The sequence below is a fragment of the Engraulis encrasicolus genome, chromosome 3 (assembly GCF_034702125.1).
Source record: "Engraulis encrasicolus isolate BLACKSEA-1 chromosome 3, IST_EnEncr_1.0, whole genome shotgun sequence".
NCBI lineage: Eukaryota > Metazoa > Chordata > Actinopteri > Clupeiformes > Engraulidae > Engraulis > Engraulis encrasicolus.
Window position 1 is genome coordinate 14,283,661 of NC_085859.1, and position 27,524 is coordinate 14,311,184.

The 27,524-nt window shown below is 46.2% G+C and overlaps 1 protein-coding gene across 3 annotated transcripts in view; it reads left to right on the forward strand.

Annotated features, from left to right (window-relative positions):
- si:dkey-98f17.5 (uncharacterized protein LOC569123 homolog) overlaps positions 1-27,524 on the forward strand; it is a 37,318-nt gene that overhangs the window by 4,207 nt on the left and 5,587 nt on the right. The window contains exons 1-6 of one of the 3 annotated variants that reach the window (XM_063194817.1): positions 833-883; positions 7,567-7,660; positions 11,816-11,870; positions 19,403-19,543; positions 21,110-21,270; positions 22,872-22,970. In XM_063194817.1, the coding sequence (XP_063050887.1) occupies positions 837-883; positions 7,567-7,660; positions 11,816-11,870; positions 19,403-19,543; positions 21,110-21,270; positions 22,872-22,970 (597 nt within the window). In that variant the 5' untranslated portion in view covers positions 833-836. Of the gene's footprint in view, positions 1-832; positions 884-1,398; positions 1,450-7,566; positions 7,661-11,815; positions 11,871-19,402; positions 19,544-21,109; positions 21,271-22,871; positions 22,971-27,524 lie in introns of those variants that run through there. The other 2 variants (XM_063194819.1, XM_063194816.1) reach the window with 2 other exon arrangements.

The window sequence follows — 27,524 nt, forward strand, 5'->3', positions numbered from 1 at the left end:
GTGGGAACACAAAAGTGCTCCAAGACAAAGATTCCAGAAGCTTTTTTGCATTATCAATCATAGGTTCATGTCATGCAGCTGTAGGGCACAGTCTATGAATATGGTCATTGATCCACGTCGATTTATAAGCACGAGCGGTGCTGTCCCCTATTTGTTTCAAACGTGTAGCCTATGAGGCGCAAGGCCGATTTAATGTCACGCTTTCAAAGACGATGATTATTGAGAACGGAGAACGAGACACGGAATAGGTTAGAGGTAGGCCTAGGTGAAATTAATGTGGAGAGCACGGTCTATGAATATGGTCATTGATCCACGTTGATTTATAAGCACGAGCGGTGCTGTCCCCATAGCCCTATTTGTTTCAAAAATGTATGACGCGCAATGCCGATTTAATGTCACGCTTTCAAAGACGTTGATTATTGGGAGAACGGAGAACGAGACACGGAATAGGTTAGAGGTTGATGAAATACATGGAGTAAGAGAAAGAGAGAGAGAGTGGGCAACACCAACCCTTTGGATGTAGTGATGCACGCGCAACCGAAATTGAAAGAAAAGACAGGGAGGGAGGAGAGGCAAAATGGGAGGCGCGGGTATGATTATTTTAAATTTATTAATACACCGAATCGATCCGGCTTGTGGCCGAATCGATGCTGAATCGTCAATGCCCTGGATCGCGATCCTTTGCCGCATCGATTACTTTTGACGGCCCTAGAAGGTATGGTAAAGTACCCATGCCGGAATCAAACCCGAGTTGCCAGCGTCACAGCCCAGTTCCCTACCGTTAGAGCCATGGTAGACTAGGGCCGACAGACACAATGTTTAGGGGGATCATCGTGATGATAATGGGGAACCACTCAACAGGGAAGAGCTCCTTCATCAACTGGTAATCACCCTCTTACACTGGTCAACACTCGCTGGGCTCACCATAGGGAGCATTTCTCACCATCGGGAGCATTGCTGATGGGAAGACAAACCCCTTTTCAGGAACATTGCTAACAATGCCTGCACTTGACAGACAGACACAAGACAGACAGAATTTTTTCGGGGGATCATTGAAGAGCTGGTCACCAGCACTTGTCACACTGGTCAACAACTCATGTACTCACCTGGGAGCATTTCTCACCATAGGGAGCATTGCTGAGCAGAGCTCTAAATGAACTAAAATGGCCTGTAGATGTTAATCTTACTAGCCAAGGGCACGCTCATTAATGGGTCAAAGTGGCCAGCAAGTTGGTCTCTTCTACCAGCCAAACTGAAATTTCACCAGCATTTGGACCGTTGGCTGGTGTTAATTTAGAGCATGGACAGGATTACAAAGACCAATTTTTAGGCACATTGCTACCAATGTCTGCACTTGACAGACAGACACAAGACGGACAGAATTGTTAGGGCGATCATCGTGATGATAATGGGGAACCACTCCGCAGGGAGGAGCTCCTTCATCAACTGGTAATCACCCTCTTACACTGGTCAACACCACTGGGGAGCGTTTCTCAGTATTGGGAGCATTGCTGAGCATAGATGGGAAGACGGACCCTTTTTCAGGTACATTACTACAAATGCTTGCACTTGAGAGACAGACACTAGACGGACACAATTTTAAGGGAGACCATCGTGAAGATAATGGGGAACCATAAAGAGAGTAAGGGCCTCCGCACACCGGCTCCGACAAAGTGCTGAGCACAAAAAGTTTGATTCCATTGCTTTCAATACAACCCCGCACACTGGCGTGGATGCCCGCGGACATTGGCTGGCGATTTTGTCAGAGCCGCCCATTGACTATCAATGTTCTGCTGTCGTGAAATTGTGTGCGGTGGTCGAAATTGTGTTGAAAGCGAAAGTGCTCCGCAGTAGAGGATGACATTTTTCGGGAATTGCTGTGGGTCCCGCGGGATGGGAGTCCAAATTTTAAAGATGAACAGGTGCGGGCAGGAGCGGGAATAAACATGAATGGGAGCTGGCAGGAGCGGGAATAAAAATGAACGAAAATGGATGATTTTGAGTGGGAATGGGCTGTGCTATTGGAACTGATGTGCGGAGGCCCAAAGAGCTCCTTTATCAACTGGTAACAATAACCAGAGATTCTTTAAGTATAGAGATATGCCAACATAATAGGTTTCTATGGGCACCTAATGTGACCAGGTTCCAGTCTGCCTAAAGGGGCGTGTCATAATGCTCCTAGCATTGAATAGAACAGTCCTCAGGTCTGCCTAGGTCTGCCTAAAGGGGGATTTCCCCCCCAATAATAGAACCAGGAAACAATGGGCCAATGGAACCTCTCTCTCTCTACTCTCTCTGCAATAACCCTCTTACAATGCCCAACGCCGGCCTGCACTTGGAGGGAGCATATCCTGCATTTCTCATAGCATGGAGAGAATAGGAAGAAAAACATTCTTTTTTAGGCCCATTACTACGTTTCTGTAAACCTCTTACGATACGACTACGCTATCAGGGGAGCATTGGGTGCATTGCCTGTGAAGCACAGCTGAGCATGTAGAGGATACAGAGCATGTCAAGCAGTGTTTCTTAACTGGTGGGTCGCAGAGCTGTGGTATAAGCGTACTAAGTTAATTCACCCTTTTGTTGTCAGTCACTAAATTGAGGCAGTGTTGAGTAAATGACTGCTGTCAAAAAATAATGAAATACTCTTCACTAGTTCATAGACATGTTGACAGCATACCGTGCAATTGATGCATACGAGTATTGTCAAATATATTGTTATGTTTTTGATAATTGTTTGAAGATTCCGACAGCAGGACAAAAAATAAATGTCATAACATAATCACAATGTTAAATTGTGATTCCCAAGACTATGCCAGTTAAGAACCACTGATGTAAGGGACATCGTTTCCAGGCCTATTGCTATTCTGTAACCCTCTTACACTGTCACTGCCTGCGCTGGAGAGCATATGGGTACATTTCTCATGGAGCAGAGCTGAGCCTAGGAAGGCAGTAAGACATATTTTCAGGCACATTGCTTTCAGGCACACTACATTTTCTAACCTTACATGTAGAACGTTCATTATGTCTAACTGTTTAAATGAACACTTGAGATTTTCCCTTACTTAAGACATGTGTAACCCTTGTAAGACAGTGACCCTCTGATGGAGACGGAAGTAATACCGTCGAAACATGTCAGGTAAAAAATAAAGCTTTCACATGTCTTAAGAAAAGGAAAATCTCAAGTGTACATTTTCTAACCTTCTTCAGCTACTTAACGCTCGCACTTTCTGGGGGTGGGGCACATTTTTCATGGAGGTTGAACAAAGAAAGAAAGAAAGAAAGAAAGAAAGAAAGAAAGAAAGAAAGAAAGAAAGAAAATAAGAGGAAGAATAACACCGTCTTAGTCCTGCACTTACTGGGAAGAGGTGGGAGGACGGTGGCTGTTAAAGACAGAAAGAAAGACACCTTTTCCAGGCCCATTGCTACATTTTCTAAACCTCTTACAATACGCAACGCTTCCACTTGCTGTTGCGGAGCGTATGGGTGGATTTCACATGGAGAATAGCTGAGAAAGGAAGATGCATACCTTTTCAGACACATTGCTCAGACACTTTGCTGTGTTTTGAAACCCTCTTTGGCTAACGACCAGCTGCACTTTCTTGGAATGGGTCATATTGAAGTGGAGGTTGAGGAAGGAAAGAAAGAAAGAAAGAAAGAAAGAAAGAAAGAAAGAAAGAAAGAAAGAAAGAAGGGACACAAGAAAGAAAGAAAACCTTTTAGGCCCATTGCTACACTTTCTAATCTAATGCCTGCATATTGGTTGAGCCTTTTTTATGAGTCACTGCGACATTTTCAGTGCAGATGCAGACACTGGCCGCAAGACTCACGAAGCCAGGCAAACAGTAGCATATGGTAGACATACCTGAAGGTACGGCTGGTTGATTATGGGGAAAATCAATATCACGATTATTTCAGCCAATATTGATCTCACAATATTTTTAAACAATATTTTTTTGAAGAAAAATAATTGTGCCAAGCAATTCACAATCTTCCCTCTAGCAGTGTGAGTGGAGAGCCATAGAGAAACTGGATCTAACCAAGAAGCGTCATTTTGTTTCTTTTCCGGTATCCACTTTATGTCGGGTGAACGCCCCTTTAGGAGACCTTCGGTTAGGAGACCTTCGGAGTCCTGAGGTTGAGAATAAATCAAGCCCCCTTAGCGCTGTAGATGGCGGTAGCGCACGTCTTGAGCAAACACCTCAAAAATAGAAGAAGAAGGAGGGGACAACGCCCCCTTAGGAGACCCAACTTGAGCCCACGCTTTTGCATTGAGTGGGCGTGGTTTGCGTTATCTTTCTCTTATCCAGTATTTTTGGCCATAGAGAAACACACAGTGTTGTTCTGCATGAGTGTTGGGTAGCAAGTCTGCTCCCTCTGCACTCACAATGGCTCAAGTGGAGGGGAATGCATTGCACTTAGCATAACCTACCTTTTGGTTCCGAGAGAGAGAGAGAGAGAGAGAGAGAGAGACAGAGGTGTGATGGTGCTGGCCCAAATTAAAATTTCAGATGTAACAAAGATGTCTTTATTTTATTAAGACACTGATGCTAGGTGCAACACTTTTGTGTTACATTTAAATTTTTAATTTGGGTTAGAAATCAAAGTAATTGTGCAAATAAAGACACTTGATGCAAGGTGCGCCTCATTTTTATTGCGGCCAAACAAGTCGCTCAATTAAGAAGGCATACCAAAACATTGCAACGGTTGAACATGTACAGGAACAGGAACTGGAGATATTAAACAGCCAATATATATATTTATTATATGGTTGTGACGTCATCTGTCGAATGCTCCATTCATTTCAACGGGGCTCCCCAACGTTCGGACGTCTGTTATTTTTCGATAACGGACGGGTTGGTCTATAACAGACCGCTGTCAATGGTAACAAGACTTTTCACTGCTAAAGCGACTTTTCAACAAGACTCTAATCAGCTGCTGTGATAGCCTAGACAGCACCCGTTGTCCTGGCTACCGCTGTCAATGGCAACAAGACGTTCACTGCTAAAGCCACTGGCTTGTATACAAGTCAGTGGCTAAAGCGAATGTTTCATATCACTCCGCAGGGGGTCCGGTCTTTTGTCACTCTAATCAGCTGCTGTGATAGACAACACCTGTTGTCCTGGCTAGCCTACCTAGCTGTTGCCTAGCGGTGTTCCACAACGGCACTGTTTTGTTTTGCGCAGCAACAATCTTAACATTAAATAGGTCTAAAGAAATGTCCCCGCATGTGTGAATCATTTAAGTATATCCATATAATAAGCGGGTTAACTTTCGGCGAGTCGGTCGCTTTGTGGAATAGCAGCACTTCAGAGAGAACAAGACCCCTCCGCTCCGCGTCGGGGTCTAAAGATTCTCTCTGTCGTGCTGCTATTCCACGGTAGCGACCTTCTCGCCGAACGTTAACCCTTACATAACGTTCAGTGCAGTTGAGTTCAAGATAGCGATGCAAACGATTAATCGACTTTAATCGATCAATACGTTAATTGATTAAAAAACATTAATCGCAATTAATCGACAATTGAACTGACAAGAGACCCGGATGAAATGGACATTTGAAGAGGGGTGTGAATAGAGGGAATATTTAAATCACCTTTGGATTAAAGAATTTAAATAGAATTAATTTAAATTAAGTGTTTTATCTCAATTTTGAGATTTAGTTGGGGTTTTTTTGCCGAGAAACTTTGAGATTTCGGGGGGAAAAACACTGCTTATCAATTAATCGTAAGTAGATCGATAAGGCAATCAACTAACGATTAATGAATTAATCGATAATTGGCATCCCTAATTCAAGATAGTGTTCCACCTGAGTGTTTCATATACTCCCTGGTGAAGTATTTCATACCTCTATGGAGCCATTCTATTTACTGTCAATGTATGGAGCTAAGCAGGAAATTGTGAGCAATTGGTTGTCGTCGTTTACATCCCACAACCTTGCTGCCAACACACCATCCAGGTCTGACTGCATTGTATGCATTGCTGACACACTGTGTTCATTACATAATGTCCCGATGAAAAGCATGTTTGCATCTAATGTCATCGCTCACATTGTTAACTTCCATTACTATTAAGCTGAAGAATAAGGCGTTAGATGATAACAGATTATTAAAACCTATTCAAATTTCAGTTTTTTCACTGGAAACTTCACTATACTTTATGGCACTATATATACAGCAGTCCAGTGATGGATAACAAAGTATATGTACCTTTGGGGGTGTGTTGGAATACCAATGTGTATAGACTCATCTCTTTCAAGCGAGCTGCCCTACCTGCATAACATAACTAACTCTACTCACCTCTAATCATGGGTACTAATCTACACTACATTTCATAGGTCCTCTACCATTTTCCTGCTCTCTGTCTGATTTCTTGCATACTGCTGTACTCTTGCCTGAATGTCCTCCTTGTAAGTCACTTTGGTCAAAACCATCTGCTAAATGTAATGGAAATGTAATATGGTAGTAGTATAAGAAAAGGTGGAGTGTGTTAGCTGAATGCAGTCCAGTGGAGCGTTTTTATTGTATTGAGTTCTTGCTGGAGAGCTGCAAAGACAGTACTGTAGTGGTGATTCAGCGTGGCATGCAGATTGCTGCATGCAAGGCTCCCCAGGCTGCCTGCCATATAGCCAGAGAGAGTAGAGAGAGAGAGGTTCCATTGGCCCATTGTTTCCTGGTTCTATTATGGCCCCCCTTAGGCAGACCTAGGCAGACCTAAGGACTGTTCTATTCATTGTAGGAGCATTATGACACGCCCCTTTAGGCAGACCGGAACCTGGTCGTGTTAGGTGCCCATAGAAACCTATTATGTTGGCATATCTCTATATACTCAAAGAATCTCTGATTGAACTGTAGTCCATAAAGCCAGGGCTGGACTGGCCATCTGGCATAGCGGCATTTCCCGCAGGGCCCTGCACCCTTGTGGACCCCTATTTGCAGAAATGTAAAGATATATATATTTTTTTACATTTCTGAAAATTGGGGCCCACCGGGAAATCAATTCTGTTCTGCTAATTATGAAGGGCCCAGCCCCCTTTAAGCCAAAGGTGCCCAGGCCCTATTTGTCCCCCAGTCCAGCCTTGCGTGTACGTAGCTGCCTGCCTGCCTAGCTGCCGTATAGCTGTTTCATCCAGCAGGAGCCTCAGAATCGATGCAGGGTGATTACTCATCAGACCGTGATTTCCCCAGTGATAAAATGTATGTCTGAATGCAAATCAGGCAGTGTGTGTGTGTGTGTGTGTGTGTGTGTGTGTGTGTGTGTGTGTGTGCGTGTAGTGTGTGTGTGTGTGTGTGTGTGCGTGCGCGTTTGTGTGTGCGTGTCTGCGTGTGTGTGTGTGTGTGTGCGCGTGTATGGGTGCCTTCGTGTTCTTGTTCGTGTGTGCGCGCGCGTTTGCTTGTGTGCGTGCCCGCACATGTGTGGGCATGCGTGCGCGTGCTTATGCCTGTGCGCGCTTGTGTGTCTGTATGCGTGTGCATATGCATGTTCTAGGAAGAGACTGTACACCTACCTATAGCAGCTAAAGCACACAAAAGGGCTGTGTCTTATCTTTTGAAATCCCGCCCACTTCAGGTATGTGGAGGAGCACATTCAGAAAACAGGAGTCGCCATAGAAACGCAAGGGTTCACCTTCATCACCAGCGGCCGGAAGAGAGAGTCGTTAACAGTAAGTGCTGATGCCTTTCACCTCAAGTCAACGTTTCAAAGCCGTTTCACATAAGGCTCATTGTGCATATGACTCTTAAAGGTGCACCGCCTGATTTCCAGAATTCATGCCGCCCATTCACAAATGTTACCTTATTTTCATGACTACTTTTCATGACCACCACCATCTTGTCAGTCTTAATTTAAGTAAAAAATCTCCTAATAACTAGCACCTTTTGAATTACAACTTAGAACAAAAACTTAGTAATTAGCTAAATAGTTCTAACTCAAAAAGGCCTGGTTATTAGGTGATTTTTACTTAAAGGTGCACTGTGTAATATTTTTTGTAGCTTATTTCCAGAATTCATGTTGCCCATTCTTGTCTATTTCTGGAAATTCAAAATGACTGACATGGAGAAGATTTCCCTTTTCATGTATGAAAAATGCAATTTTCTCAGTTATATTGAATACTGTACTTAACATTTGATGGTGGTGGTAAGTATTTGTTGAAAAGGCAACATTTTTTAATGGGCAGCATGAATTCTGGGAATGAACTGCTGGAAATATTTTGGGCCGGATCAGGTCAGTAACGTACCAGCGAAATATCACAAATTTCTGATTCATATTGGAATCACATTGCTAGTCTATCATCTCTAGGTGGATGACAGTGGATGTATCAGGAGCTTTGACTGCAAATGGCGACCGAGAAGACCTTTGTTCTCAAGTAGGCTATTAAAAACCTGAAATCTTAGACAACTGCAGCAAATTTTGTAATGGGTTAGAGATTTAATTGTTATTTTGATATTCTTAGGTTTTTTTTTCCTCTACAAGTCTGGGTAGGGTGACCATCTCCGTGACAGTAAAAAGGCGGATTTATTTTTGGATGGGAGGTTTGGGGGTCCTCCCCCAAGAAAATGTGCGTTTCTTTACTGCAATTTCATGCATTTTAATGAACCAGGTGTCCGACTTAATGCTGTGCCGGACGCTGGACAAGGCACTGAAAAGGCGGATGGTCCGTCCTAAAGACGGACGTCTGGCCACCCTAAGTCTTGGGCCGAATTGAACCATCCGGCTGGCCGCCTCCGGCCCCCGGGCCTTCTGTTTGACATTCCTGCTCTAAAGCATCTTGCCAAGAACATGTGGAATGTCTTACTGCAACCAGACCCTTACTTCCTTCTGAGGACATGTCCTAGTGTCCTCAAAACCTACCGTATGCGCCACGGGCATCACACATGAATGCTAAAATATTCAGATACTAAACTGGGGGGGAGACTTGGTTAAATGGGTTGTTAATTCCAGAAATCTTCTGTAATTAATACAGTGTTTTGTTGGGAAACAACAAAATCAGAAACGTGACAAGAGTACTGCATTTGTGGTTTGACTCACATTTGTGTCTGAATGACAGAAGGTGTGTGGATGTGCACAGTACGCCTGTGTCTGGGGGGCGTGTCTCTATGTTCCCACAGCCCATTGGTCCCTTACCACTATGACTTTTAACATTTTTAGGCCCATTCGTCCCACAGCGTATTCCTTCTGCTCCATGTTCCCAAATTTCGAAGAATTTATACAAATTTAGACTGTATGCTCCATGGCGGTAGAGAAAAGCATGTTTTCTTAGTTAACTCGGAAATGTGGGAACGTGGAATTGTGGAACATAGGGCCAAAGCTGTATATTTTGGTGGGGACATTAGGGTAAATGATCTGGGTCAACTTTTTTTCTATTATATTTTTGGAAGAGGTGGTGGAGGAGATAAGCTATGTTGACCTCAAAAGTGGTATGGACATGTCCTCACCATCAACGCCTAAAATTACACCCATATATGTGAATTATTTCTTTAAAACGTGGGAACATGGAGCAGCAGAAATAAGCTGTGGGACCAATGGGCTGTGGGACCAATGGGCTGTGGGACCATTGGGCTGTGGGACCAATGGGCTGTGGGACCATTGGGCTGTGGGACCAATGGGCTGTGGGAACATATAGGCCTTTTCTACTAGCCTTGTTAGAACGGGGCTCCGCATTGCTGGGGCGTGGTTTCGTTTCCTTTTTGCATTTACTCCACCTATCCCCACCCACGCACTTTAAAAATCAACATCGCTTTTCTGTTTTTACAGTAGACTAGACATAGAACAATTGGTCAAGCAATTATCATGTTCTTTAAAGTAACTCCAGTCCTCGAGACAGCACCATCGACCCCCCCGTCAACTTTCATGAATATTTATGAAGCCTAGTTGTGTTAGAACAGTTCCGCGGAACCTAATGGGTAAGGTCCTAGTGACTTCGCATGCTATCAGGCCAGGGAGTTAGCATGCTAAAAGTGGAGATGCGGAGTGAACGAACCACAGACTGAGAGTTAGTGGTTGAGGATAGGTTGGAGAGAGGAGGTGAGCCGCGTGGTGTAATAATTAGGGGATTGAACCAGAGAGAGTAGAGAGAGAGAGGTTCCATTGGCCCATTGTTTCCTGGTTCTATTATGGCCCCCCTTAGGCAGACCTAGGCAGACCTAAGGACTGTTCTATTCATTGTAGGAGCATTATGACACGGCCCTTTAGGCAGACCGGAACCTGGTCATGTTAGGTGCCCATAGAAACCTATTATGTTGGCATATCTCTATATACTCAAAGAATCTCTGATTGAACTGTAGATCAGAGGGTTGCAGGTTCAATCCCCACCCTTACCAACCCCTCCTCTCCTCCGTAGCTGAAATGCCCTTGAGCAAGGCACCTAACCCCACATTGCTCCAGGGACTGTGACCAATACCCTGTACTTAAAATAACTGTAAGTCGCTTTGAATAAAAAGCGTCAGCTAAGTGTAATGTAATGTAAAGGTCTGTCAGGCAGGGTATCACAGCTATTTCTGCTGCTACTACTGCGACTAATGCTGTCACATCCATAGTATCTGCCACGGACACACACACGCACACACACACACACACACACACACTTCTTCACATGCACTGCACGCAGACTCTCCCTCCACGGCTCCAAATTCTCCTGCTCCATCCATCCTTGCTCTCTTTTCTGCCTTCCTCCACCTCCTCCTCTTCATCCTCCTCCTCCTCCTCTTGCTGTTCAATGCTGCTGCCTGGTCATCCCTCTTTGTCTCAATCTCTGTCTGGTCTGGATCTGGATCTGGGTGGTAGTTAGTTAAGTACAGTAGGTATAGGTGTGCTAAAGAAGGGGATGAGGGTGAATTAGAGCGGGGAGGGAGGGAGGGGAGGACCTGGAGTCGAGTCGAGTCGACCGGCCGGCGGATTAGCTGCTATATGTGGGAAGGGCTTAGAGCAGCCGAGACGAGAGACGACAACGCCTGGACCTCCAAACTGGGACCGCAGACAAGCTCCTGGCGGAGAGGGAGAGGGAGAGGGAGAGAGAGAGAGAGAGAGAGAGAGAGAGAGGGGTGGGAAAGGGAGAGGTGAAGAGAGAGAGAGAGAGAGACATAGACAGAGAGACAGACAGAGAGAGAAAGATAGAGAGAGAGAGAGAGAGAGAGAGAGAGAGAGAGAGAGAGAGAGAGAGAGAGAGAGAGAGAGAGGTGGGGGAGAGAGAGAGAGAGGTGGGGAGAGAGAGAGAGAGAGAGAGGTGGGGGAGAGAGAGAGAGAGAGAGAGAGAGAGAGAGAGAGAGAGAGAGAGAGAGAGAGACTAGGGTTAGGTGTGTGACGGAGCGAAAGAGAGAAAGTCTGTGTGAGTGAGTTAGAGAGAGAGAGAGAGTAAGCGTGAGAGACAGCGAGTCTGTGTGCCTGAGCAGCAAAGAGAGAGAGAGAGGGAGAGAGAGAGAGAGAGAGAGAGAGAGAGAGAGAGAGAGAGAGAGAGAGAGAGAGAGAGAGAGAGAGGGAGAGAGTCTGTCTGTGAGAGAGACAGAGAGTGTACGTTCAGTTCAGACTACGGGAGGGAGGCGAAAGACACACAGTGGAGCAGAGAGGAGAAGAGAGGCGCTGGGGAGAGGAGAAGGGAAGAGAGGAGAGGAGAAGCAACGCAGACAGACACTCCATTCATCAGGGCCTTGCTTGTCAGACAGCCGTCTGACACCGATACCTCCGTTACTCGTTGTCATTTCCACTTTTTGTCCTTTCTCTCTCTCCGTACCTTACTGGCTTTTTTTCTCTTCTTGTCCTGTCGGTAGTCCCTCTCGGACATCGTGTGTCTCATGCGTCTCTCCTCTGTGTTTCGTCCCTACAGGGCAATGCAACTCTACACCTCTACCCCCATTTCCGACCCCTGTTGGAGTTTAAAGGTAAGGATACATGTGATCTGTGTGGGCTTTTTTTTTAGGGGGGTGGGGGGGCTGGCAGGCTCTCCTTGCTGCTTGTCTTGTCCCCCCACCCCTGCATGCTTCTCTCCTGCCCTTCGGACACTTGTAGATTGTGAGGATGGATTCCTCTCTCTCTCTCTCTCTCTCTCCAGCTCTCTCTCTTTTTATCCAGCTGGTTGTTTTGTAACTGTTTTTTTTTGCAAATGATTTCAACCTTGCTCAATGCGTCAGTTGTCGCTGCATGCATGTATGCATGAACGTTGAGAAATAACATTTTGTACATTGTGTGTATAAGCCTGTTTGTGTGTGTTGGGGGGGGGGGGGTCTTACGGGTCTTAAAAGCAACCATACTGTGCATCTGTTAAGGTGATTATTTAATGTGTATCAGCATACATGCAGGATTAGTGTCTTTGTCATAGTATAGTCCTCTGCTCTGTGCTTTAGCCAGAGTTGTGTGTGTGTGTGTGCGTGCTTTGTCATGACTAATGCCTGTGTCTGAGTCATAATCGAAGGAATACAGTACGTTGGCGCCCAGATCGCTGTGCGATAGATAGATAGGCTAGCGCCCTCCCCTACTGTCTGCACTTGTGCTGTGCTCGGTGTGCTGTTATATGATGTCCTTCACAGTGCAGACAGACCGCGAAAAGCACATGGGCCCCTCAGGACTGTACGTACGTATATTCAAGTTTTAAGATTGAAGATTCTGTTTAATGGTCCCGAAGGAAATGTGTCTTGGACATACATAGCTGCCACATGCACACACAACACTGATACACATGACGCATATACACAGTGTATGGATGAGCACGACGAATGGGGACACACCTATCTATCCTGGCGGGGGGGGGGGGAGAGGAGAAGAGCCCGGGGTCAGCACAGCATAGCAGTGGGCGGCTACTAGACCACAGTCTGGTTGAGTCACGGGCCCCACCAGGCCCAAGCTAGTCCGCGGCTAAACACCCACCCAGCCAGCCCACCAACCAACCAACCAGTCATCTACAGGCGCGCGACAGCCCCCAACCAGACTGCATCACTACCGGATGGACACTGCCGCTAGTGCTATGCCTGCTGTGCTGTTGCTGTTGCTGTTGCTGTGTGTTGGATTCTTGATGTGTGGGCTACAGCATGTCCACCATTGCGTGCCTGTGTTTGTATAGATCGTCACGGCGCAGTGAAGCAGTGAGTCACGATCCAATTGACATCAGTGCAGCTGAGTTGAGTTGAGAGGAGGTGGGGGTGGGGGTGGGGGTAGAGAGAGAGAGAGAGAGAGAGAGAGAGAGAGAGAGAGAGAGAGAGAGAGAGAGAGAGAGAGAGAGAGAGAGAGAGAGAGAGAGAGAGAGAGAGAGAGAGAGAGAGAGAGAGAGAGAGAGAGAGCTCTGTCGGCAGAAATGTCACATCCATTACAGCCAGCCGCTTTAAAGTCCTCCGCACCACGGCTACTGCCCTGCCGCATGGGATGGAGAGGGCAGGACTGGAGATGTCTCGGATATTGATACACACACACACACACACACACACACACACACACACACACACACACACACACACACACACACACACACACACACACACACACACACACATACAGGTGTATGTGCACATGCACTCTCTTACTCCTTAGCTACTACTACACACACACACACACACACACACACACACACACACACACACACACACACACACACACACACACACACACACACACACACACACACACACACACACACACACACGTGCACATACTCTTCTCTTGCTCCTCAGCTACTTCATACCCATGCACACACACACACACACACACACACAGACACAGACACAGACACAAACACACACACACCTAGCATACTTCTAGCATTCTCTTATCACTGCCACGTTCAAGACTCCAAGAGTGACTCATCATATCTGTGGTTTCAAATGACCCGCTAATAAGGATCCCACTCGCTCGATGTGACAGGATTCGTCAGTGGTTTATTTTGGTGGTGGCACCTAGACGCAAACAGCGAATGCGGAGAAACCCAGGATGCTCTGGATTTGATTCTCCTCTGAGGGGGAAAAAAACATGATGGATACTATAACGCAACCGACTGTCTGAGAAAGTCTACGATGTGACAAGAATCCAGCAGCATGCAGCACGCTCCGGCCTTAGTTGTGTGGGCTGGGCTGGGCGTCCTTGACTGACGCAGAGAGGGAGGGAGAGAAGGAGAGAGGGAGCGAGGGAGCTTTGGGTGTGGCCAGGCAAAAGGGTGCGTGGCTCAGGGCCCGAAGTTCAGCATCAGCGACCTGTATCCTTCCAAAGCCGAAGGTGCTTCTTCCTTCTTTTTCTCCTCCTCCTCCTCCTCTTACTCCTCCTCCTCATCATCATCATCCTCATCCTCGTCCGCTATGTTCCAAATGTAGCTGTCAAAACAACAAAAAGGATATTAAGTGTGCAGATTTCTGGCCCTACCGTGGCTGATATGGTGGGGCACACGTTTACCACTCGTCCCACCCGGGTTCGATTCCCGGTCCGGGTCCTTTGCCGGTCCTTCCCCATCTCTCTCTCCCGGCTCACTTCCTGTCTCTCCTCCACTATCCTGTCTCGCAGAAACCAATGGGGGCTGAGGGGGCCCAAAAAAATACTTTAAAAAAAAAGTGTGCAGACTGCTCACTCTGAAAACTACAGTCGGCCTTTGTCCTGCACCTTTTCCTGGGATGTGCACAATCTTCACCTTCAACTGACTGTCTCTTCACAACACTTGATCTATGCTCCCAAAAGTTTACTACTACTTTACTACTACTACTTTACTACTACTACTTTACTACTACTACTTTACTTTACCACTACTACCACTAATGTTTTGGACACTCAGCCTCCGAAATGTCATACTATTAAACTTTTGGAAGCCTACAGGTAGGTCAGTGTTAGCCTGGCTCTCACGCAGACCCTTCGTGCTTCGTGCATCTTCGTTAAACTTCGTGAGCTCGCACAACCATCGTGAGAGCCAGGTTAGGTCAGTGTTGCAGACCTTTATTATTTCTTTTCAGTTCTCCTCTGCTTGGTCCAGCACCTGCATTAGCACGCGCTCTCTGGGTTCTTTCTAATATGCGGACTCCTCTCCTCCCATGCTCACTTGCCTCCATTTGGCTTTGTGATGACGTCACTGACGACAGAGGTTTAATTCAATATCTTGCAAAAGGGCAACTCTAATGTCATTTTCTCATTTGCAGTCGGGATGGTGAATGAAGAATAGTCCCCCAAAAGTTGTTGTGGCTAGGCTGACGGCGGGAAAACTTTTATTGTTTTCTCCACAGAGGTGGGGCATCAGTGAAACTCGAGGTCATAAGCACAGACAGAGGCTGGGAGTCCGCATATTGGAAAGCACTCTCTGCCTATTTGGACTTCTTCTTTCTCTCCCACTCTTCCTGACAGTACTTCTCTCTCTTTTTTTAAAGATATTTTTTTGGTCTTTTTCGACTTTATTGATGACAGGATAGTATGAGAGACGGACAGGAAGCGAATGGGGAGAGAGATGGGGAGGGGTTGGCAAATGACCCAGTCCGGGAATCGAACCCGGGTCGGCCGCATGGTAGAGTGCCCTAACGGTTGGCCACGGCTACTTCGTCATCAGTCCTCCAATCGTGGTGCAGGAGAGGCCACTCATGCCACCCTGGTAGCCAGGCTGCGCCCTCCTAGTGATGCAACACCTTCTGCGTTGCTTCTAGTCAGGCCAAGAGCAATGTAAATATCGCTTCTGTTCTCCCAAAAAAACAGGAACTCGACCCACTTTGTCGGACACCAGTCAACCAGTAGAAGACCTAAGGAGGCGGGTCAACCAGGCCATTTTGGAAATGGCTCGAAGGGATTTGAAAGTCGATGAGACTCAGGCTACCAACCTAGAGCCCTTTGGCCTTTTTGCGTAAGGCATCAGACACTCCTTTAACCACCCACCTCACCACACCACCCCCCACCAGCCTCTTGCTCATGTTCTTCCTTCGGTCATCCAAGCTGCAGTGTGTCCGGTGTGCCAAACCCAATAGCAGCAGCGGCAGCAGCAGCAGGCCAAAGGGATCGTTTCTTAATTGCCTTTTCACCTTTCAGCCGTGGCTTACTGTGGCTCGGTGGCGATCATCAGAATCCCACACACATGACATGGCGTCCACAGTAGCATGCTGTGGGCCAGGAGACTTCTCTGGCTGGCTAAATCTAGTATCCTAAATAGCCGGCTATTTTTAATGCAATCTGGAATAGGACTGGGAGAACCTGTGAAGGTTGGAGGGGTGATGGGGATGGGATGGGATTTAATGGGATGGGATTGCACTACAGTCTGGTCTCATCCCCAACCTGCATCATGGCGTGAAAATGCTGCGTCCAAAAGTCCAAAACCTCCTGACTAAGGTTTGCAGTGTAGACGCGGCTTTGTGCCAAGTCAAAATGGCTTTTTTCTTTTGGTCTTTTAGCTATTGCACTCTGTTTCGTGATTGAGTGTACGTGTGCTTGAGTGTGTGTGTGTGTGTCTGTGCAAGTGCGTGTATTTGCGTGTACGTGTTTCACAGTGTTGTACCTGTAGTACCAGAAACAACGATATGGGCACAAAGGAAGCGCGCAGGGGTGGATGGGGGGGTTGGGGGGTTGGACTGGCACGACTGACTGTGTCGCCGTATAGCGCGCCCACCATGAATGCCAACGAGGAGAGGAAGTGCATTTAAAAAGCACAAGGAATTGGATTGTGGGTGCCGGACATGGAGCTCCGAGCCACCTGCCTTGGTGGGGATGAAAGGGCATCATTGTCACCTCCTGCCGGGGCCCCTAGTATCACTTCCCCACCCCTGCCACCAGGGTTGCCAGATGAGACTGAAGATCATTTCCAGCACAGAAAATGCTCAAAACCCACCTGAAAGAACTAAAGCCTGCCCAATTTGAACTAAATTCTATTGATTTCTGATGGCATAGATTGGCAGAAAAACCCACTTGAATGCCTCTTTTAAGGCCACCCTAAGTAGCCCAATCGGGCGGGAAACTGCCCAATCTGGCAACACTGCCCACCACCCCCTTCTTCATTTACAACCCACCCACTGATAGCACCCTCCCGCCCATCTTCCTTTCATCCTATGCCGACCCACCCTGTGACCAGGGCCGGATTAACGCACAGGCTAGATAGGCTGCAGCCTAGGGGCCCCCACCTGCCAGGGGGCTCCTGATTGGCCAAAAGTGAAAAAATGCAGAATTTTGACAAGATGCAATATTGAAAAATGCTTATGTTTTGTTCAGTGCAGTTGGTAGGCTATGTTATCCTTACTTCCAAGCTTGTAATTATGACACTGTCTAGGTAAATGTGTCACAATATCTGCCTTCCTGGGGGCCCCAGAGCAACCTGTGCCCTAGGGCTCCCAGACCATCTTAATCCGGCCTTGCCTGTGACGGTAGAACCCTATTTGCCATTTGATGGGTATGGTTTGATATGGGCCAGAGTTGCTGGGGGTGGGGTCAATGCTGTGTGTACAAAACAAATCCTGGATTTATAGGACTGTTTACAGGAGCTTTGCTTGTCCACAATGCCTTGTCTTGAACCCTGTGTTTTGGTGGTGGTGCTTAGGGTTGCATTTGAAAAAAAAAAACATTTTCCACATGAGAGACATGAAGCAAGCTGGGACCAGGGTTGCCAGATGAGGCCGATGATTTCCAGCCCAAAAAATGCTCAAAACACGCCTGGAAGAACTAAATCCCTCCCAATTCTATTGATTTTTATGGGCACAATTGGGCAGGTTTTCCTGCAAAATACCATTTTTTACCTGCAGACGGCCATCCCAAGCATCCCAATTGGGCTGGACGGGAAACAGCCCAATCTGGCAACACTGTCTGGGAGAGAGACGGGGAAGGAAGGGCTGGCAAAGGACCCGGGCCGGATTCGTGCCGTATCAGACGAGTGCCCTACCGTTAGCGCCGGTACGCTAGGGCCAGAGTTGCATTTTTTTGGGGGTGGTGGGGGGGGTTAACTATGCAGCGCGTTGCTTCACAGTCTTTCAGGAGATCTGCTTGTCCTCAATGCCTTGTCTTGAACCAGTGTTTCGGTGGTGGTGCGTACTAGGGTTGCATTTTTTGCTGATAGTTTTTGGGGCTCTGTATGCTTTCACGGCAGCCTGTCGCAGAGATGCCTTCTCAGACAGATTAATATTTTTGCTCCAGCGGGATTAATAGGTCTGCCCCATGTTATTCATCCCCACGAGTTGGTAGGGGCAACGAGAGGATTGTTCCAACTGCATTCAATACAAGGAGTAGACTATAACGTGCCTGTTGCTTTGTAGCGTCATTTATTTACACAGGGTGGGGGGTTAAACTCTGCAGCGCGTTGCTTCACAGTCGTTCTTCACTGGCTAGCTTTATGTGTGTTTGTCCTAAAGCTGCCAGTTGAAGAGCTGTTGTGGGTGACCATAACAACAGACTTGACAGCGTCTGAAGGCTTGTTGCTTTTATTTTATATTACTTTTTTTTGCACAAGGAGGGCGATGGACATCTCTGATCTGATCAGTGAGATGTGCTGAGATGTAGGAAAACGGCTGGTGCCATGGAAAGTGCTTGGGGCTGCAGCTTTTTAAAGCAGGACTTCAGACAGCATTTTCTCGATGACTGTGTGTGTGTGTGTGTGTCTCTGTCTGTCTCTGTCTGTCTCTGTCTCTGTCTGTCTTTCTGTCTGTCTGTGTGTCTGTCTGTCTGTCTGCGTGTCTGCGTGTCTGCCCACTGTCTATATGTGTGCGTCTTTCTGCCTACCAGTCTGTCAGTCCCTGACAGTGTCTGTCTGTCTATCTGTCTGTCTGCCTGCCTGTCTGTTTGTCTGTTTGTCTGTCTGTGTATCCTTCTGTCTATTAGGCCTGTCAGTCTGCCCATCAGCCTGTCTCTTTACACCTGTCCCATAATGTTGGCTCCTGATGAAATGTTGATTGTGCTGCTGCTGTGCAACGAAACTTTTTTGTTCCCATCGATTTACGGATTTTCCTCAAGTGCAGTGCTCAGCCAAAATCAGCCCTGGACTTTGCAGCAACAGCTGCAGTCTCGCCCCGGGGAGCAGCAGACTGCATCGGTTCCTCTGCTTAAACAAGTGATGGATCTGACCGGAGCTTTTGTGTACTGTTTTAGTACCGTAGGCGTCAGACGGCCTTCGTATTTCTAGAGTAGTGTTTCTCAACGGGGGCTCTTCTTTTCAAGAAAGTGCTCTCCAACTCCAAACTGTTTTTTTTTTTACAATGTCTTCAGGTGCGAGTGAACAGATTTATATTTTTTTGTAGAAAAATCACTCTCTCAGGAGTGCAGTTCTTGTATTTCATTTTAGTGGGTTAGACAGACATCACGACAGGCAGACGTTTTAGCCTATGCCTACTTCCACTGAAATAAAACACAAAAACTGCACTCGAGAGTGCGGCTTCTCAATGGGGGCTGTACATATTGTCCCCCAGAGGGGGCGTTAAGAGATGCCTGGAGGGGGGGTCGGGGGGCACCATTGTTCTAGAACCGCCTTATGTATGGCCCTAGTTTTGTATTCTAGGTGTTACGGACTACCTCTCATCAGAGATCTCCACCTCCAAGCAGAAGAAGTTCAGCCTGGTCACCTTCGTGGACACGCCGGGGCTGGTGGACGGGGACATGATATACCCCTTCGACGTCAACAATGCCATCACGTCTTTTGGTGAGATACTGGGGGATTTTTTTTTGCGGGGGGGGGGTGTATTATTTATAAGATAGGACAGTCAGGGGCGGAGCACTGGTATTGGGACAGGGGGGGCGCGAGATGTGTCAGAGGCGTTGGGCCCACGGAATATCTAAGAGTGGGGCCCCTACAAGATGTTTGGCAATCGAAAGCCACTGGCAGGGGGCCCCCCCAAGTGGTGATGCACCACCCCCCCCCCCCCCCCCTCGGCTCCGCCCCTGAGGACAGTGCAGACTGACAGGAAATGGGTAGGACGAGAGAGATGTGGGAGGGATCTGCAAAGGAGCTTCATGATTATAATCAATAACAGTATAAATTATGATAATGATTAGTTATTATAGTTAATATTAGTCTTGATAATAATAATAATCATCATGATCATCGTTATTATTACTAACAATGACAACAACATTAACAACAACAACATTAATAATAATCATATCATGACGATGATGACAATAGCTATTTCTATAGCACAATAACATACAGCACAAAATGTTCAATACATGGAAGAAATGCTGTACTGCTTCGTGGAAACATTTTGCCATTTTTAGCCCCTGGGGTGACTTAAGGAGGCTATAGAGACTCCTTTTAAAGGTCAAAAAGCTCAGAGAGTGACAATTTCTTGCCATGGGATCTTCGTGGAAGGTAGCAATTTTTTCAGTGCAATGTAGTGCATGTACCAGACAAATACAATGCCGGATGACATGTGTGCAATAACAGTTTCATTGAGCTCATGTTCATGTTGATCTTTGAATAAGACCTTATTTTGCAAAGTCATCATGCATCACTTTTGATCTTTATTTGATCTGTGAGCGTAGTAATCTGCATTTTACCAAGTTCTACGGTTTTGGCACATCCCATATTTCATTTTAATAATTGCAGCATTTATTTAATGTGCTCCTTTGAACTGGTAAGAAGTTATTTAAATACTGCAGACTGGAGATTCAATAGAGTTGCCTCTCAGCTTAGAAAAAGAGAAAGTGTTCTAGTAAGTAATTGGGTCTGTAATTTTTCATGCGGGAAAAGTTTGAAGTGGTGCAGAGGTCTGAGCTACTGCAGCTGTGTGTGTGTGTGTGTGTGTGTGTGTGTGTGTGTGTGTGTGTGTGTGTGTGTGTGTGTGTGTGTGTGTGTGTGTGTGTGTGTGTGTGTGTGTGTGTGTGTGTGTGTGTGTGTGTGTGTGTGAGACACTCCGTTTGTGTGTGTGTGTGTGTGTGTGTGTGTGTATTTGCGCGTGTGTGTGTGTGTGTGTGTGTGTGTGTGTGTGTGTGTGTGTGTGTGTGGCACGCGTCTGTGTTTGCGTGTGTGACACTTTGTGTGTATTTGCGTGTGTGATACTGTGTGTGTGTTTCCGTGTGTGACACTGCGTGTCTGACACTGTGTGTGTGTGTGTGTGTGTGTGTGTGTGTGTGTGTGTGTGTGTGTGTGTGTGTGTGTGTGTGTGTGTGTGTGTGTGTGTGTGTGTGTGTGTATTTGCGCGTGTCTGTGTATTTGTGTGTGTGTGTGTTTACTTGTGTGAACAACACCTTTTTGTTTCTCTCCCAGGGCAACAGGCAGACCTGATCTTCGTGTTCTTTGATCCCATGGGGCAGGCCCTGTGCAAGCGGACGCTCAACATCGTGGAGAAGCTGACCGATACGAGTGGCGACAAGCTGCGATTCTACCTCAGTAAGGCCGACGAGGCGGGCAAAGAAACAGACAGACAGGTGTTTTTTTTCATCTAACCTTTATTTAGCCAGCATTGTCCCATTGAGATTAAGCATCTCCTTTGTCAGGGACTGTCTTGGTCAAAATGTCATCCAGTTGAAAGAGCAGGTTAAATCCTGCACATCCAACCAGCGACTGACCAGGGTGTAGGACAACCAAATGATGAGATAAAAAGAGAAAAAAGCCAGCTTCAATCAGGATTTTTATTCTCCCACTTTTCTGTATAAAAAGAAGACAATCTACACACTTCAGGTCTATTTTTGTGCAAAGAAGCTTTACTTGACTTGCAAGCTTTCGGTCCTTAGACCTTCATCAGGCAGAGTGCATACAAACAGTGCTTGTGGTTAATATACATCATTATTGGTACCCGTGGTGCAGCACTCTGAGTCAGTGAAGTATTCTGGGAAATGTAGTGAAAGACAAACATGAAACATAAACAGAGAAAACAAGAACAAGTCCATGCTTTGCAGACATCAGGCATTTACCATCATAAATCAGAGCACAAACAGTTCAAAATTAAATCCATATTTCTTAATTGTATAAACACACTCATGTCAAAATTTTAAAAAATGTTTGATGTGACGTTCTTCTTCAGACGTGACGACCTGAAACTTTGCATTAAAAAAGCGCGAGCATAAAAGTTGAAGTGTTCTTTTTTCACTTTTATGAAAAGGTCATCCAAACAAATAGTTCCAGACACAGACAAACACGTTAACAAATGATTAAAGAACAGAACAGACCAGAACAAAGGAAATATGTACTCCGCTCTTCTAAAGAGAACCCCAGTGCAGTACTAAATCATAAATAAAAAGGAAGAGAAATCTGGTGCCACACGGATGTCTTTTTTTTTCTGTTGTTTAGTTTTTCGGTGCAATCAGACTAACGTTTCGACATGCGTGTTTATCAGTCATAGACATCTGTGTGGTTGCCAGGCTACGCCCTCCTAGTGACGCAACACCTTTGGCGTTGAAAGTCGATGATAATCAGGCTGTCTGTGTGGCACCAGAGGAACTGATTGTCTTTGACACACTGCCTGGCCCACTTCCTCTTGACATGTTAACATTACCTCGCTACCTCGTGGTTTGTTTTTTCCTGTTATGTCACTCTTTATGCCCACTCCTATTTCAGTCAAGCCTGTTTACACACCAATCCATTCAGTTTATACTGGATGTGCAATTCAATTCATCATATGGAACCTTAAGCACATTTTTAGGTGTGACAAACTTTCAAAAAATATATAAATATGGATACAGATCAGGGAAAGTTTCAGGAAGTAAAGTCACTAAACTCAGTCAAACTTTTAGTATCTCTTCTAGAATCCCCATAAATATCAAAATTATCACGAAAAGTCATGCATCTGTCAGTCATGCTTTCCATTCATACAGGGCCATTGACAGCTTTGGCTGGGCCCAGGACAACGTCATCTGAAAGGTCCCCCCCACCCTATACATAGATTGTAATGAGGACCCAATTATGGGCCCCTTCTCTCCTTACAACTGACCCCTTCTGAAAAAAATACTGAGGACATGACCTCTGTGTCCTCAATGGTAGTTACGGCCATGCCTTCTGTCCTCTCATCCACTTGTATGTGTCTCCATAGAGAGTCATGATGCAGATCGTCCAGGAGCTGTGTCGACGGCCCGGCCTGAACAAGTGCGGCTTCGAGATGCCCACCATCTACATCCCCAACCCCCAGAAGGTGAGACGCCACTGACCCCCCACCACTAAGGTCCCCTCCATCAGCGCTAGCCAGAACCCGGGTTAATATGGCCTTATATGGCCCCTGTGCTACAGGTTGCTGTGGGGCCATCCCAAAGGGCAAATTTCATGACAAATTTACATAGTCAGTGTCATAATGACGAGTTAGGAATTAAGCATAACATGTCTACCAACTGTAATTTCAATATTTCATCTTGTCACAATATTTGAATTTTTTACTTTTGGCCAATCAGGGGCCTCCTGGCAGGTGAGGGCCCTTAGGCTGCAGCCATATCTAGCCTGTGGGGGCCCCCTGCCAGGTGGGGGCCCTTAGGCTGCAGCCATATCTAGCCTGTGGGGACCCCCTGCCAGGTGGGGGCCCTTAGGCTGCAGCCATATCCAGTCTGTGGGGGCCCCCTGTCAGGTGAGGTCCCCTAGGCTGCAGCCATATCTAGCCTGTGGGGACCCCCTGCCAGGTGGGGGCCCTTAGGCTGCAGCCATATCTAATCTGTGCGTTAATCTGGCCCTGGCGCTAGCAGCAGTCGTTCTAAAGCAGGGATGGGGCAACTGGAGGCCTCCTCAATTAGTATGGCCAGCAGATAAACACAATTTCACTTTAAATGCTCTTCAGACTTTTGCACACACAAATGAACAGTTTAGAAGATCTGTGAAATATGTATTACACATTCTTGGATACTTAAGGTCATGTACAGTATGTATAGACTACAAATATAACCTGGTCATATTGTGTCTAACAAGCAAACCTTCAAACAGAATTGTAAAACACCTCACCTGTCTGACTTTTGACTGGCTTCTGACAAACTTACAAGGTTTTTCCACAGTCATGTCTTCTGTAACAGAGCTATTAAGCCATATTACGTCAGATATTTAATGTCAACAGTGAAAGAGACAGACATGATACTCGGCTGTGTTTTATTTCTGTGTCTCTTTAGCACCTCGACACTGGCACACGTTCAGTTCAGTTCAGTAATGGAGTCAGCTGTGCGGTGTCTGGAGGGGGAAGTGAAGTGAACAGCCAGTCTGGCAATGAGACACAGGGAGTCAGGCACAGTGTTAGGTTTCAGGCTCAGTGTTAATCTCTTGGGTTAAAGGGATACTGTCCCATTTTTGGAAAGAAGCTCATTTTACACCTCCAATTGAGTTACATAATAGGGTTTTACCATTCTCCTGTTCCTTTTACCATTCTCTGGCTATGGCAGTGCACATTTTACCTCCAAGCTAACAGTTAACATTGAGTCCTATGAGACCAGCTGGCGGCTAACTGGTCTCATAGGACTCAATGTTAACTGTTAGCTTGGAGGTAAAATGTGCACTGCCATAACTAGAAAACGGTTGGAAGTACAGGAGAAAGGTAAGAGCCTATTATTTAACTCAAGGGGAGGTGTAAAATAAGCTTATTTCCAAAAATGAGACAGTATACGTAGACACACACCGCATGTGTACTGGCTGCAGAATCACTCAGTTACAGTATGTGGAAGCGAAAGCCGAAAGCCCACCTGGGGAACTCAAACTCCCATTGTCATTGTGACACAGCACACCACAGCACACAAGTGCACACTGCACACAACGAAAATGCATGTATGCCTCGCCCCTGTGCACCTGCGCCCAATGGCGCCCGAAAGGGAGCAGTGTGGGACGATGGTACCATGCTCACTGGGTACCTCAGTCATGGAAGAGGAGTCATGGATGGGGTAGAGCACTGGTTACTAATTTCTCCCCCCACCAACATGGCGGGTCGAGAGTCGAACCAGCAACCTTTGGGATACAAGTCTGATGCCCTAACCTCTGCTTACCCGTGACTGCCCTGTGGGCGTGCCTGCAGATTCATATGGGCGTGTCTGTGTTGATGGGCGTAACCACCTGCATTCATGACCCTTGACCCTTTCAGAACCCAAGAAGCATTTCTGTGTCATGACACCCAGGCCACAGCTGACTCTGTTTTGGGTGAGGGCTGCTTGTAGCACAGTGGTTCTCAACCTTTTTTTAATAAATGCACCCTTGACCTCATCGTAAGCCTGCCAACGCCCCTTTGCCCTCACCATAAGCCTGCCAACACCCCCTTGGCCTCATCATAAGCCTGCCAACCTACCAACCTGCCAATGAGCTATGATGCGGTTGAGCGAAAACCAATTGGAGTGTTCATATCTTCAAATATCCCAGGCTGTCAAGCCATGTGATTAGCTAGATCAAACATGTTCATATCACGTGCTGAGCAAATGCAGCAAATTAATGATGAAATGTCTTCAATGACCTCAGCTACTTGGTTATTTTAGTCATTTCTGGTGTTGAAATAGTCAGAGGGGCTGGTCAGGGATGTAGGGCAGGTGGGAGCTACGGAGGGGTGGGGAATGTTGTAGAGGGGTTGTAGGTGGTTGTGTAGGGGTGGTGGAGTGCAGTGGTGGACAAAGTAAAAGTAAAAGTTAAAAAAAGAAACACAGTTTCTTTCCAACATAGGTAACTTATCTGAGTAAAAAGTAGACCAAAGTACTTGTCTTACGATAAGCTGATTCTGTACAGGCTGGGTTGAGTTTGTGGTGGGTCCTTGTTAGGTTTTTATTGCTTTTCAGTAATAACAAAGTCTATCTCAATAGGTATGTAAAATGGAGTAAACGGTGTAACCGCTATGTAATGTCATGTGCTACTGTTGTAATTACCCCACAAAAGTACTTTTAATTTTACTTTGTCCACCACTGGTGGATTGTTTCTCTGGAGGGTGGGTGTGGTTTGTTGAGGCATGTTGGATTAGGGTAGTGTTTCTCAACTGGGGCTCTACAGCGTAGACGTACAACGTATTTCATTTTTTAATACTAAGGGGGGCGTTGGCAGGCTTATAATTAGGTCAAGGGGGCATTGGTAGAGTTATGATAAGTTCAAGGGCCATTTGTTCAAAAAAGGTTGAGAACTAGGGTTGTCACTTGTCTGTACTGCCAAAAGGAACTGGCCACGCTATGCGCAATACATTCCCCTCCACGTGAGCCATTGCGAGCACAGAGCAGACTTGCTACCCAACACTCATGCAGAACACCACTGTTTGTTTCTCTATGGCTCTTCACTCTTTCTTTAAAAAAAAAAATCATGATATCAATATTGACTGAAATAATCGTGATATTGTTTTTTGTCCATAATTGAGCAGCCCTTGAGGACCACTGGTTTAGGGGTTCTTTGCCGCATCTGCTAGTGGCCAGTGCGAGGGTGACTAATCGCCAGACTGTTCCGCATTTGCTGTGTCAGGTTTAGTTATTAGGGAAATGTACGAGCCAGCGTGTATGCTGTGGTCGCTATTTTTTTCCCAGCCCCTGTAGCAGAGACACTGATTGAGGGGCTTGCATATGCAGTATATGCTTTATGTGCACATAATACTGCCCTACAAAGGCAAAGTGCAGTAACTACACCAACATTGAAACAGAGAAAAATACCCCTGATCCTTGGTAGGTTGGATATTGGAGTTACTGCAAAGTACAAATTTGACATGGCAATATCTTAACAACAGGACACATTTGGACCAGAAGGCTTTGCCACAAGATAAAGGAGGTGTAATGAAGACCATTTTTAGTCTAAACACAAAATATGTAGTTACTGCACTTTGCCTTTGTAGGGCAGAATTCCCAGTAGAACTAATGCAAGTGTGTTATGAAAATGAGAACTCCCAAAAGGGGTGGAGGAAGAGCAAACTGACCGTAGCGTCATGATTAGCCTGGTTTTGCCGACGATGTAGTGTGTCCTGGAGCGACATATACACTGCATTCAGGTTGTTGACATTTTTTTGTTTTATTAAAAATGTGGTGAAGTTAGAGCTGAATGAACACATTCTAGTGCAAAATGAAGGTTCTAGCTTTTGAATGCAACTTATTTGATGTTTTTATGTGCTTCAGAGGCTGAGATATTTAGGTTTTAATAGGGAGAGGGCACCTTTTCCCAAAAAGGGCTTAGGCTAAAATGGGTTAATGCAGAGAGGGTGCGACAACATTCAGGGCCAACCGGCCAAAATGCTGTTGAAAATTCAGTATGGCTGGTAGCAAAGAAAACGTACTAGCCACTTTGAATGATAGGGCTAGACCAACTCACCAGGCAAAAATATTCCTTTATATTTCTTTACCTGACTTGTAGTATAGTGTATATATATTGTGAAATGATCCCAAACCCCCCCCCGCAGTTGTGGGTGGCCAGGCCAACCAAATCTGATGTTCTCTAAAGTGAAGCATGCAGTGTAGATGGTGTTCCTCATGGGCCTTAAACGAATTCACAGCCCTAATCTAACTCTTCATCCCGCCTCTCACTTTCAGAAGCATCATGTAATCTAATATGCAGTGGCGCGAGTCTTTCGCTAACCCAATTCAATTTAAATGATGTACTTTGTTTTTGGTTGATATGCTGCCTACTCAAAGACTCTGGGAAACCAAAACAGAATGTGAGCTTTTGTGTGCAAGCACTAAGCAGCATTGATAATTTCTGCCTTTCAGCTGCAGTTTGCCCCTCTGTTAAACGCAATAACTTCTAATAACGCAATCATTTCTCTCTCTCTCTCTCTCTCTCT